Raw genomic sequence first — 13,298 nt, forward strand, 5'->3', positions numbered from 1 at the left:
TTCCCCTCCGCTCTGCCAAGGCAACTGTACATTGTTGCTATAAATAGAGATGCCTGGATCTCAGCTGCTTTTAACCTCGGAGGGAGACAACTCAGCCACTGTACCAGCAAAAGAGGCAAAGGGCTGTTGCCACCTAGAAATGTCTCGATGCCACAGGAGTTTCCTCCAGCCTACGTGCCTGCTCAGGTACGGCTGCCTGTGCGGGTGGTAAAAACACTTGCTCAGAACTCCCGGCAAACCCCGTTTGCCCAGCACGCGCACGACTGGGATGCATGCCCTGCTAACACAAAAGCTGCATCAGCAGAAAAGCCCGAGTTGAAACCGTGGCCAGAAAAGCCTGCTGCAGTCTGGAGGCGAGGGGGAGTTCTTGGTGCCTGCTGTTGCAATTTGGAAAGATAAAGATAGAACTACTGAATTTGGTTTCCGACCTCATGAGACTCCCCTTCCAAGGTCAGTGCTTCAGCTGTGGAGGTCGGATTGCAACTACCACTGAAGCAAGCAGTACACCTGCGTGCAGGCGGTTTTTATTACAGGGCTTTGCTCTTGTATCCCGATCGTAACACTTGAAGCTGTGCCAAGCTGGCCTTGTAACTGCAAGCCACGCCTGCCTTCCATCTGGTAGGAGGAGATTAAAGAAAGCAAGCCCCTGTCTTTTAAAAGTAACTGGCCGATCTTGCAAAACGGTAAATACTTCCCATTCTAAGAACAAGATTTTGACAGTTTTGAGCTAAAAGATGAATTACTGCAGAAGATTGAATTCTCAAATTTCAGATAACACAGGTACAAGATACAATCACGTGGATGCCTTTGCAGCCGTAGCAGGCAGCTCCAGAAGTGTGTGTTCCAAGCACGAGCAGTGGAATTGCATAGCCGGGGCACAGCTGTCCGAGTGTCAGCAGCGGTAACAAAGCACAAAGGCAAGACAGCTGGACTCCCACCTCAGCAGTCCTCAGCTGCACGTGGTACAACACATTTCAGTGGAGATGTATGTATGTAAGGAAAAACTTGTACAGGAACTGAGCAGAACGTGTTCGTAGCTGGAAACAGAGTGTTATCTCCATTGTTCAGAGAAGTAATGGAGGTGGCAGGGCAGCAGAGGATTTGGACACCTTTAGCCCCAACCATCAATGCTTAAGCAATTACCAAAAAGATATAAACACTGGGGTAACAAGTAAGCCCTCTTCCAAGAAACAAAACTAGTCAAGCAAGAGGGAAAGCAACACTCTACAGCTATTCCTTCAACAGATGGCTGCTGTGAAGTAACATGCATGGTGCTGCCATGTGCAGTGGACAAGAGGAATATTGGGTCTGTGTGTGAGCATGCATAAGTAGTTATCACCACTGGAGTTCTCATAGCAAAGCCTCCATCCTCTGGAAGCAGGCTATAAAAGGGAACTACGATAACAGTAACAAGAGAGCAAAAGCATTTGAAATTCTCATCCTTTAATGGTCAATGATAACTTCTGGCTGGTTCTGTGTAATACAATTAAACAATATACTTAAATGTTTCCAAAAAAAAAAAAAAAAAAAGAAGCTCTCACGCCCCCTCTTTCTATAGCTTTCTTTCATCGACATTCCGCTGCTGGATTGGACTCCCATGGCTTAACGTACAGCTCTCAAGTCACCACACATCTACATCTTAAGTGTAACGAAGAACTGAAAAACCTTGGTGCACCAGTGATGTGTTATTTTAAAAATAACAGCTCTATTAAACCAAATCCTTCTCAGTCTCCACTGCTTCTCAAAGAGGAAAAACAAAATTTTACTGTGGGAGTCTTAATACACTTGTCTTTGTGGGTTTCTCTCTTCCCTGCTGAAGTCATACAGCGTAGAGTTCATAGATCTTCTTTACACAGTACACCAGGGCAGCGAGTGCTATCGTGTTATGCAGTCTCTTTCTGTGCAGGTCGTCCTTCCTCACCAGCACCACCGGAGTGGAGGAGGTGAGCGTATGCAGGGGCAGGCGGGAAAGTTTATAGGCATCGTACTCTACTTGGTACTTGCAACAGGGATCAAATTGCCAAGAGATCCCATAAAGGGTGCAGCAAGCCACGCTCAGCACACCAGCAGGCAGGGAGATGTAGTGAGAATAATCTACTGGAAGTGCCAGAGGGGTGAAGAGACAGGTGGTGCCCGCTAACACGGCGGTCTTGTGCAGGCAGTTCCCGACAGTGATCCAGCGGGCCGTCTCATCCCCAATGCGAGTGGGCTCTATCACTATGTATTTGTACTGCGCTTCCAGCGCCTGCTCCAGCTCATACTCAAACTGGTCCTGAGCATTCTCTCCGTTGTAAATCTCATGCACAATGTAACAGTCCGTGGAGGACAAGGTGACCCTGTTAACAGGAAACACAGAATTAGAACTACAGAGCTTAAAGACGGACTTTTCACCCACCCAGCTGGGGGAACAGGAGATAAAAATGCCCAAAGTGAGGGCAGCCCCTCAAGGTCAGTCACTGCCTCTGTTCAACAACAAGCAGCTCTTTCAAATCAAGATTCATTTCACATCAGCTAATTATGCCTGCTGTACATGAAGTCATCCCAAAATAAGGCAACGTATTTTTCCTTACCTTTTCTTAACTTGGAGGAGCTAGAACATTTTGAGAAAATAGCATCTTGTTAACAATCCTGAAATGGTTCCTCACACTGATACCAAGCAGTTTCCCTAGAGATACTGGAAGTGTCACACCTTCATGACCACACCGCATGAATGAATGAACATACAGACTTAGGGAGTTTTCACAGAAAATAAGACTATCAGCTCATCCATCAAGAGGGCGAGTTGCACTGGAAGGTTTTAAGAGAGGAAGCATCTTCAGATGAATATGTTTGCTTTCTCCCCACAATAACTACCTCCTTGCCACTAATGCAGCTTGCTATTTAGTCCTCCATACTAAATCCAACCTAGCAAATCCAACAAGGATGGCCAAGAAACATTGCTGGAAGTGAAGATGAAAATGGTAGCAGAGCACTCTGTTACAGAATGGTTCATTCCCTCTCCTGAAATAGGATGCAGCAAAGCAAGAAAGGAACGCTTTTTTAACCCAGACAGGCTTTAACAGTGAAGAAAGAGCTGCTCGCTTTACCTTGGAGCGGGCTCCCTACTGACAGGGGATTCACAAGACTTGTACATCCCTCATTTGAGTAGCAGCTTTTAGCTACCTGAAGTCACATCAGTTTCCACCTTCCCTCCACCCTCTTCACACCCATCACCTTAGCTGAAGCTACATTAACGTAACAGACTGCTAAGAAATAGGATGACTATTTACCTGTGCTGAGAATGGGTAAAAACCTATCCATTAGAACAAGGCAAAATCCTCCCTTCTAAGCAGAAGAAATAACTATTTCTGACATACTTGTGCTTAACCAGAGCAAAACTGAGCATGTGGCCTCTCAAGGATAACAATATCTAGCTGATTCCTTTAGCAGAAGGAGAACGAATTGCATAGGTATTTGACCTAATCACAGCAGACAAAACAACCTCATCCCAACAGCATTTCGACCCTCCCGATACTGGGAGGCAAGACACTGCTGAGATGGAGAACAAAACTAGCACTTTTTGCTCCATTAATGCAATGGTACTTATGTGCATGCACTGGAAAATGAGGGAGAAAAATACACATTCACAAGCTGCTGTGTTACCAGACATTACCCTTAATGTGCAGCTCCATTCATGCTGCAAAGGGTATCGTGCAGTGGCCATCTGTAATCAAGAATATTGTTAAATTACAAGCTGTTGCCAGAAGTAGCTGCTTTTGTGAACAGCGGCAAACATATCAAACAGCAGGACCCAAGATGCACCAGCCTCTCTCAAAGCGGAGTAATAAGCAGTTTCATTAAAAGTCTGGCTGGAATTGATAGAAACTACAAGGAAAACTCAACTTACAAGCTAGTTATTGAGTTCTCTGCAGTGCATTTCCCCCTTGGCCTGTTTCATGGGTAGAAAGAAAAATAAAAATCCACCTGAATACTGTGTATGCCAGGGGCTTCTTTAAGGCCATCGTCTTGTCAGAGATTGTTTGGAAAATTATGATTAACCCTTTCAGCACAGGATGCGGTGGGCTCTGACGTTCTGTAGTGAATTGGCAAGTATTTAAAGAAAAATTTTGAAGGACAGCACCTATATAAAAATAGCACCTATATAAAAATTTTACAGAGCACTATATCTCTACTATAACTAAGTGTATCAGCTAACATTAAGGAGTTTCTAACAAAGAACTAGTTAACCAGATGTTACACTGATACATTAAGGACACAGCTGGTAATGATTTCTGCCAAGCATTTTTTTTTCTTGATGACAACTGTTCCAAGTGCAGCTTATTCCAAATCAAAAATTCCAGTTTCATTACAGAAGACATGCTGAGACTTAAGGTAACTCTGCAAAACGCCATCAATGACTATGTAAAACCACTTGCTAAGGCATAATGACTACAGGGAAAAGCTATCGCTGAAAGGCATTTTCAAGCTGGTAGCTGACCCAGTGCTAACACAACCCTCCACATAAAATTAGTATTTCCTACCAAGGAGCATTTTCAGCGTTTTGTAACACCTAGGAACATGCGGCATGGGTCTGCAAAACAGAGACGCAGAATCCAAATTCAGCTAAGAACTCCGCAGAGGCTTAGGAACAGTACAATAGCCTAAATCACCCTAGGATCTCCCTACCATCACTGGGAAAACAAGGGTGAAGCAAGCCCATTTCTTCTCTGCCTGTACAAGAGCCATGGGGAACTGGGCTTCTAACTCTAGGAATTAAGTCAAGTAACTACATTACATGGGATTTCTCCAGGCTCCACATCAGGACAGGTGGCACTAACCTATCAGCCTTATTTCTCCTCACTCGGATCTTGTCTGTTCTTCCACCTGAATGTCCCTTCCCTCCTTTCACCATAACGTACACAAACAGAGCCATGCTGTAGTGGGATAACAATACCACAAGCAACAGCCACCTGTCAAAGAGAGCAGGAATCCAACAGCCTTTGGCCAGAGGCAGCACTGTCCGTCTCTTCTGGAATCTTTTGGCTTGCCAGGCTCTGGGGCTTTATAACAATAAAGTCAAGAAAAGCACAATCCTCCAAAGCCAAAACAAGCACATCTTAAAATATGTTCTGTTGAAAAAAATCACTGGGAAATAAACTGCACAAAGGCTTCATCCCTGATGGAGTCTGGCCCCTTAACTATGCTGTTTCTCCAAATTAGTCCTCCAGTACGGGAATAAATCTCTATCATAATGCTGAAGCTGCAAATGGCAAAATGGGCAATCCAAAAGCAAAGGACAAAGAATGAAAAATTAGCTGCTCAAACAATAGGACACAGGAAGAGTCAGCAGTGCCGCAGAAAGTCTCCATTTCTGGAGCAAAGGAAGTGGGGTTTATCATGTATCATTTTCACACAAGAACTGGCTGCCCCTAGAAGATGGAAAGCTGAAAACTGGTTTGTTTTCATAGGATATAGAAAGAGACACAGAGGGGATACATGGGCTTGAGAAGGTTTTAGACCTTGTTGGCAAGCAGAGTAGGACCGAGGACCTCAATCCACAGAGGCAATCTCTCCTGACACAGCCTTTCAATTGAACACAGCAGCTGCACACGAACAAATGCAGTCAAAGCAACTGGATTTGCTCAAACGCTGGAGGCTATGGAGTTTGCCTTTTGGAGCTTGTCCCCCACCCCCCAGCAATGACAAACAAAAATGCAGAGCTGCGCAGTCAACTCCAAGCTGGCATCCACTGGTTATGAAGTGTGGTGATTTTATAAAAATTCCATTTTACTTAAAAGAATAGTAAATAACCAGTGTCAGAGAGGACCTAGTTCCAGAAGTCATAAAATGCTGCCACATGTTCAGAAGCCCAGCATGCTATTTACTGGACAGACCAGAACCTAAAAGCAGTCATTAATATTATTCAGTCAAATGCTTTTCCAGGACCTGCCTCCCCACCCCAAAAAAGAAGGCTACATTAAAAAGCTGTACTGCTGTTCTATAAGAATAGTTCGGACCTTGTATCCAAATAGTTTGTTCTATTGCAGCTTCACACATTCTATTCTTGAGAAATTTTAAATGTCTCATTCCTGGTGCCAACTGCATGCATAGATGGGGGAGCGTGACAGTACTTAACTATTCAGCATAGAAAGATGAAAATAATTTAAAATCACTGATGTAAAATTTTGGTATTGCCAAAGTTATAAATAAGGAATCAGTTGTTAACAGAGCTACCACCAGCAGGAGGGGCAGAAGTGTCTGTCTTAGCTATAGGGCAAGCTTCAAATTACATTTGGATTTATCTTCCTAACATGGGAATATCAGAGAGCACCAGGAGAGGGGTGCTGGAGCTGGCTGAACAATAGCAACTCCAGCAGTTTCCCAGTTACAGCCCTCAAAGCAGCTCCATTTCTCTGCCTCCGACTTGGAAGCAGTCTCCTAGCTGCCTCTTGAAAACAGCAGCCTGCCTGTTAAATATAAGTTTCAATTGGATAGTCTTTATGGATGAAGAAATAAATACCCTTCTAAGGAGGGGGCACAATGCCACTCAATGTGAAAAGACCGTAAGTTTTGCCAGGTGCCAACTGGCAAAAAGAGAAACAAATGAACACAGTGCTGAAAAAAGGGCAGATGACGACATCCTGGAAGAAACCCCAGCATCCTTCTACCGCTGTCCACTTGCAGGGGAGAATGACCAAGCCTCACGAGTTTGTTGCTCTCAGCCTAATGGTGTTCCTTGATCTGCCACATAGACTTTTGGCGAGGGTTTCAAGTTGTCCAACTATCTCAGTTCTGCAAAATGTTCAGAATCACGATTAGAAACAATCTCAATCTGCACAAAGCACAGGTACAGTTCTGTGCAAAAAAAGTTCTTTTTAAACCCCTCCCATAAGATGTAGGTCAAGTTTTGTTCGGTTTTTTTTGTTGTTGTTGTTTTTGGTTTTTTTTAAAAGAAGAATGTTCCTGGACAACAGTATTGCTCAGAGCACCAAACATACACTCAGATTAACCGTAAATGAAGACCAGTCTGATCAGTAGTTAAAAAAATAAGAAAGGAGAGGCTTGCAGCGGTGTGATAACGCCTGTCACAAGCAGCGCGTACACACAAAATCTAGTTTGGCAATGCAACAGAGGGACTTCATGCTGGCTGTGCAAGTGAACTGCAGGAAAAGGACATCACCAATGGCCAAAGCACAGTGTCTGGGGTCATTATGAGCATCTCAGCCAAGCTTGAGTAAGGCAATAAAGTCAAGGCATGACAAATTAAAATACTCAACTTCTCTCCCCCCACATAAATCTTTCTTGAAATTTAATTTAATTTCAAGATTCAGGAATGAGCTGTGATCTGGCTTTAATTCTCAGTGGAAATACTCCACCTCAAAGTCATATTCAACAGTGTATTTTCCTACTCAGGAGAGCTCCAGGATATGGCATAATGAAAGTACTAACACATCTGAGCTTAAGCACCTGAAGAATTGCTTCTCTGCTGAACGTCCACACAATCTACCAGTCTCAGGCCATTAGCCACGGCTGTCAGGCCTACAGCTTCTTAAAGGCCATTCTCAACAGGTTGTCAATGCATGCATTAAAGCACAGGAAGAACAGGAAAATCGTAGCAATAAAGCAAGACTTCCATTCAAAAGATATACCTTAAACACAAATAAGAAAGAGAACAGGAGAACATAGGCGAGATCTCCAAGCAGCCTCAGCAAGGGAAGACAACACTAAGGAAAACATCACCAGACCATAACAAAAAACTCCAGCCACCAGAGCAAAAAGAGGTGTCAATTTTAAGTCAACTAATGATTAGCCAGGCTAATGGAAATAGGTCAATCATTGCTGTAAGCAAACAGAGTACCAGAAATCTGAGCAGCGCAGGTAGCGAAAGGAGAGACCTCTTTAAGGGCACAGAGAAGCCAATACAAGCAGTGGTGATGACATTAAAGCTGTTCTTTCTGGAGTTTGTTAGAACATCTTCTGGGGGAACAAATGGCATTCTGTCTTGTGTTCTGGCGGTCATCGTGCTGAATTTTATACAAAAACACTAAGTACAATTCAGCGTCTGTTCTGTATAAAAAAGTTGTTTTGGTCTACAGATTAACAATTCCCTTTAGACAGTCTCCATTAAAGAGTCTATCCAGAATGAAGAAAAACAAATATTTAGTTGGTTCTCCTCAGTGTTTTGGGTTATTTTGTTTAACCTTATTATTTCACCACCAGAGCACCAGCTGGAGTTCACAGCCAACATCCTTTGAAATTAATGTCCTTACATTTAGTCCTATTGAGAAAAGCGCTTTTTGACCAATTACAGACTTCCTTATATCAATAAAGTTGTTCATGAAGGGATACAGTCTCCACAGATACAGTTGCTGGACTTTTTTTTTATTTTTTAAATGAAAGCTGGCCTAGTCTAACAGCAGACAGTATTTTATTCACTACTGAGTCTCCTCACCCCACCTCCCAACACAGAGATGCCTTTTAGACTAGCTGGCTGACAACTATAAAAACTCCTTGAAGCAGCTCATTTATGAGGAAAGCCGGATTAGCATATTCAGTTCAAAGGAATGTGTCTTTGGACAAGAATCCTGCCCAGTGTAAGAAAACTGTATTCACCGTATAAAAAGCATATGTCATCATTTGATGACATCAGCTCTGTCAGCACTGCCTTGTACACAACCTGGGTTGCCAGCAGTCAAACAAGATCGGTAGGTGTGATTAGGATTAGCCACTGATGGAGAGAGGCAGAGGCCCAGTCGTGCCTATCTCCAGCTCTGCAATTGCAAGGAAGAAGTAGCACCTAGCTGACATCACCCGCCACCTACTAGAAGTATGATCTTCCGTCACGTTCGTCCAGGATGACACCCGAAAGAACCACCGTCTTTTGACAGGGATTGTGAAACACTGGTCAATAGTATATCTGTTGTTGTGCTACGCCACTTCTGTGCTTTCTTATACTTAGCTATATACTTCTCATTGGCAAAGGGAAAATAATATATGCAGCAGGTTCATGAAGTAACTCATGGTTATGAATCACTATTTTCGATCATAAGATCAAGAGTAACCATAGCTTAAAAAAATAACCTCAAACTACAACTAGATTATTGTATAGTTCACAGATTAAGTTACAAGGTAACAACTCACTTTTAAGTCTGCATGAATTTTTACCCTGGGAGAATAATTTTCCTTGAAGTTATTAAGAGCTCTTTTCCATACTTTTTTTTTTTCCTTCACTTCTGCTGGGAGGACAGGTCTAGCACATGAAAACTCCACATGAAAACTCCTCCACGCCCCATGTGCTTAGCGCTGGGGCAGGTGCCAGCACTGGGTGCAGACAGCTTTACCACTACGCCACTGAGCTCTGTGGTATTCTTAGTTGTTTATATAAACTACACTGATGCAGTAATTCCATTGGCTCTTCCAGTTCAATTACTTTTAAATTCCCTGAACACAGACAGCATTCCTGCAATTCACATTAGCGCCAGAATTTTAAGGGCTACTTGTGGCTCTCCTTGGCTCTGTAGATTCAATGCCATCAAAAAGAATACTGTTGAATTACAGCAAGGGAACAAAATGAAGCAAAAGACACAGCAAAAATTAAGAGAGATATCAGAGTCTCTAGGTAAAGCAGCAGGACAAAAGAAAACTCCTCAAAATAAAAATGCAGCAGTTTTCAGCAGCTGCTGGTTACATCAGTCAGCCCTGGGGCAAAACAGGGAAAATGCCAACGTAAGGAAATACAGGATTTAACTAGACATTTAAAATAAGTAAAGAACTGTGCATACAGATTTTTAAGTGGCTCAACAAGATTTTCCTCTGTCTCTTTTTGCTCTTTTAAAGTTACAGTTCCCAAACTTCTACAGCTACTCTGTAGGTAGTTCCAGCATGTCCTAGCTGCTCCTCCGTCCTGACAGAGGCAAAGAGAGAGCGTTACAGAGCTCTCTGCCAGCGCCGAGGCGGCAACCGCCGCCCGCCCCGGCCGCCCCGGCCCGGCGGATCGGGGGAGCGCGGCGGCTCCGCGCTGAACCCCCAAGCGGCCGGGACCGCCGCGGCCGCCCGCAGAAGGAGGTCACCCTGGAGGACTCGTCGCTGCCCTTACCGCCTTTAAAAATAGCCGTGGAAGGAGCCTCCCCAGGGCTGGCCCTCCTCCACCCCGGCCCCGAGCGCCGCATCCCCGCGGCGGGAAGGGCTGCGGCCGCCGCCACCGCCACCCTGCGGGCCGCGCTGACCTTCCCCGGCCCCGGCCCCCTCCGCGGCCCCATCCCCGCGCCCGCCCACAGCGGGAGATCGCCGGCCCCGGCGAGCCCCTCCGCCCCAGCCCCACCTCAGCGGGGCCGCGTCTCCCGCCCGCCCTGCCTGGCCACGCTCCCCTCAGCGAGGCCCCCGCCCTTGCCCCGGGGTCGCGGGGAGCCCCGGGCGGCTGCAGCCCACCTCCTCCCGCTCCCCGCCCGCCCGAGACGTCCCAGCGGCCCCGCACCCTCCACCCCCGCCGCAGCTCACCTCTCCCGGCCGCCACCGCTGTTGGTGCTGCCGGGGCCAGCGCGCCTCCTTCCCCACGCCGCCATCTTGGAGACACTCGGCTCGCAAATGTCTCCGCCAGCGGAGCCTGGGCCCGCCGCGCCGCCCGACGGGAAATGTAGTTCGCGGGGGTCGCCGGAACCACTCAGCGGGCGGGGGCGAGCCCACGTGCGGACTACGAGTCCCACAGCGCCCCGCGCCACCGCACGGCCGCGGGGGCCCCTGGGACGCGTAGTCCCCTCGGCGGGTGTGGGGGCGGCGGGGCCGGACGGGGACCAGGGCGGGAGCCCGGATGGGGCCCCCCTGTCCCCAGCGGTCGGCTGCGGCGGGCAGAGCAGCCCCGCGGCGCTCGGCTCTGCCCCTGCTCCCGGCCTCTTCCGCCGGCGCGCCCCAACGGGAGCGGGCCGGCCAGGGGAGGAGCGCCGCGGCGAGTCCCCGCCTGCCCCGCCATGAGGGGGGTGCGGCCGGGGATGCGGCCTCCGCCGCGGGCGAAGCGGCCTGGTCCGCGCCCTGGAAGTGGCCGTAAGCAGGAGCGGGGGCAGCTCTCGCTGAGGTTCGACAGTCCTCCAGAGCCTGAGCGTTGCCTTGCTTCCCTGCTCGAAAAGAAACGCGATTTCTGTTCGCAGGCGGAGGAGGAATGGAGGACCTCCTCAGAGCAGCACCGCTCTGGGGAAGAGAGACGGGGCTTTGTTGGGGCAAATTTAGCCCCTTTAATCAATTCTGAAAGAGGAGCACGGAATGGGGAGGCTCCACCACTGCTGCTTCTCTGAGGAGGAATAACAGTTTATAGCCAAATGCTCCACTAGAAAACAAAATGCAGGTTTGCCACTGCCCCAGGTTTCCCAGCTCCCATCGATCCAGCAGCAGTGGATGCTGGAGGTTGTGTGGGGGTGTCCCAGGACCCAGCCTGTCCTCAGCCTCCGGCCCGGGGGCCACCCCCCAGCACAGCAGGGTCACCCAAGGGTGCTGGGGTGCTTGGATGGTGTATCTTGGGGATCCTTGTGCCTCTCCAGGGCCTTCTCTAGCTCCCCGTTCTGACTCCTCCCAGGAGAGGAGCCTTTTCCTCAGGAATCGGTTCTCCCTTAACAAACAGCAGCTCCCTGCTCTGCTGATCGCTGCGCTGCCAGCTGTCCTCAGCGGGACCAGCCCTCCTCCAGCCTGATAGTGCATTTCAGAACAGAGCGGTGCTGTCTTTGCATCTCCCCTTCCTAGAAAACGCCTCTTTTTGCCGTTATTTCCAAGCCATGTAATGTAACTAAAGAGAACAAACCCGTGGCTTCCTCCACCTTCGTGGGCATCGCGAGGCTGTGCTTCCAGACTGCAGGGCCCTCCCGCACCCCTGCTTTCTCAGCCGTAATTTGGGGGTCGGCTGTTTCGGTGGAGGTAAATGGTGCGTTTGCATGAACAAGAGGTGTTTGGGAAGCGTGCCCAGCCTGGCAGAATGCGCGGCCGAGCGGCGGCATTGCTGGGGCAGGCCGGAGCATCGGACTGTCTGGAATGTGGAATGTAAACAGAGCATGTTACCAGCAACAGCCCGGCTTCATGCTATAACCCAAACCTACCATGCTGTCTCTTAGGAGAAGCAAAACCCACGCTCCTGCCTGCTCGAATTGCAGCCCAGGGGCTACTTGTCACTTGTCATGTTGTATCAAATCATAACTGTAAATAAGCTGTGCCCCTTCTCCCCACCACTGCCCACAGCCCTGGCATTTTCAGCTATTGAAACTCCAGCCTCAGCCTCCATAGCTTGCACCCGGCTATAGGAAGCACGTAAACATGCCGTGCTGAGAGCCCGAGCGCTCGGGCTGTGCTCCAGGGCTGAGGAGCGCTGGCCCCAGGAGGGAAGCGCCTTGTGTTCCTCGAGTCACCTGCCCACCCGCCTTGCTCTGGACAAGCACAGCAGGGAACAACTCCACCGGCTGGTTATTTAAATGTTTTCAAACATTTTAAACTGATGAACACAAATGTTGAGTGCCTGCTCAGCAGAAGCTGCATTTGCAGGACAACTCCTGAAGACTATTTGGCCTGAAATCTCGAGGCAGGACTGGTGAGCGTGAGCAGAGGCGGATCAGCCAGCAAAGGAGAGGAACCAGTTGTGATCCACTCACCCCAAGCTCTACACAGTCATCATGAGGTCAGCCAGCCCTGCGACCTGAAATAAAAGTCAATAGCTTCAGCCCACGCCTCCCTGTTCATTTGCAATGGAAGCATGCTGGGCTCACCTGGGGTCTGGCTCCGAGGTGTTCTGTGATGGGAGAAGGGTGTTGCAGGTAGCGTCCAGGTTAGGTGATGAAAAGACATGAGTGGCTGTCTGCAAGTCACAGGGAGCTGTGGGCAACACCAGGCCTGGGACCAAGACTCCTTTGTCCTGAACCTAGCGAGGGTCTTATGGACTCTCCATCATCCTCACCACCTGGATGGGGTTCTTCTTGCATGAGTTCCTCTTCCTCACGAAGGAGAGAAGCAGCATTTTCTCAATTTTTTGGAGGGGAAGGTTACGCAGTAGGAGAGTAGCTGCCAAGTACACCAACGTGCAGATCTGCCCACTTCTGCCTTTTCTCTCACCTCCTCCAAGACACTGACAGATGCATGGTAGTTACTGTCTAAGAGATTCGGGGTTAGATTTGTTAGAGGATGTGTTTTTTGGGGATGAGAAAAAGATTGTTTAAATTTATGTAAAAAATGAATAAGCAGCAACAAAGCAGCAAAAATCATACTCTGGACACGGACTGGAGAGCAGAGTTGTTTGACAGGACCTGCGAAACAAGCTCTCTGCCAGTGCGACCCAGCCCAGCAGTGACAGA

General features: G+C 48.2%; 1 protein-coding gene across 3 annotated transcripts; it reads right to left on the reverse strand.

Moving 5' to 3' along the window:
- Positions 1–1,432: 1,432 nt before the first annotated feature.
- TMEM11 (transmembrane protein 11) lies at positions 1,433–10,662 on the reverse strand. Of its 3 annotated transcripts, none has more exons than XM_075515691.1 (3): positions 10,477–10,547; positions 6,500–6,771; positions 1,433–2,336 (listed from the first exon to the last, which is right to left on the reverse strand). In XM_075515691.1, exons 2-3 carry the CDS (start codon positions 6,637–6,639, stop codon positions 1,820–1,822), a joined length of 657 nt encoding a protein of 218 aa, XP_075371806.1. In that variant the 5' UTR covers positions 6,640–6,771; positions 10,477–10,547; the 3' UTR covers positions 1,433–1,819. The 3 variants fall into 3 exon arrangements, with proteins under 3 accessions (XP_075371806.1, XP_075371807.1, XP_075371808.1); XM_075515692.1 differs by lacking the exon at positions 10,477–10,547 and adding an exon at positions 7,447–9,093; XM_075515693.1 differs by lacking the exon at positions 6,500–6,771 and having other exon boundaries at positions 10,477–10,662.
- Positions 10,663–13,298: the final 2,636 nt, after the last annotated feature.

This window comes from Mycteria americana, chromosome 12 (assembly GCF_035582795.1).
Source record: "Mycteria americana isolate JAX WOST 10 ecotype Jacksonville Zoo and Gardens chromosome 12, USCA_MyAme_1.0, whole genome shotgun sequence".
NCBI classification, from domain to species: Eukaryota; Metazoa; Chordata; class Aves; order Ciconiiformes; family Ciconiidae; genus Mycteria; species Mycteria americana.

Bases quoted from the DNA above. Each gene is read 5' to 3' on its own strand.
- TMEM11 (XM_075515691.1), bottom strand. From the start codon at position 6,639: ATGCTGGGGTTTCTTCCAGGATGTCGTCATCTGCCCTTTTTTCAGCAC. The intron at 2,337-6,499 runs GTATTTATTTCT...TCCTGTTAACAG, and splicing joins TGTGCCCCCTCCTTAGAAGG to GGTCACCTTGTCCTCCACGG.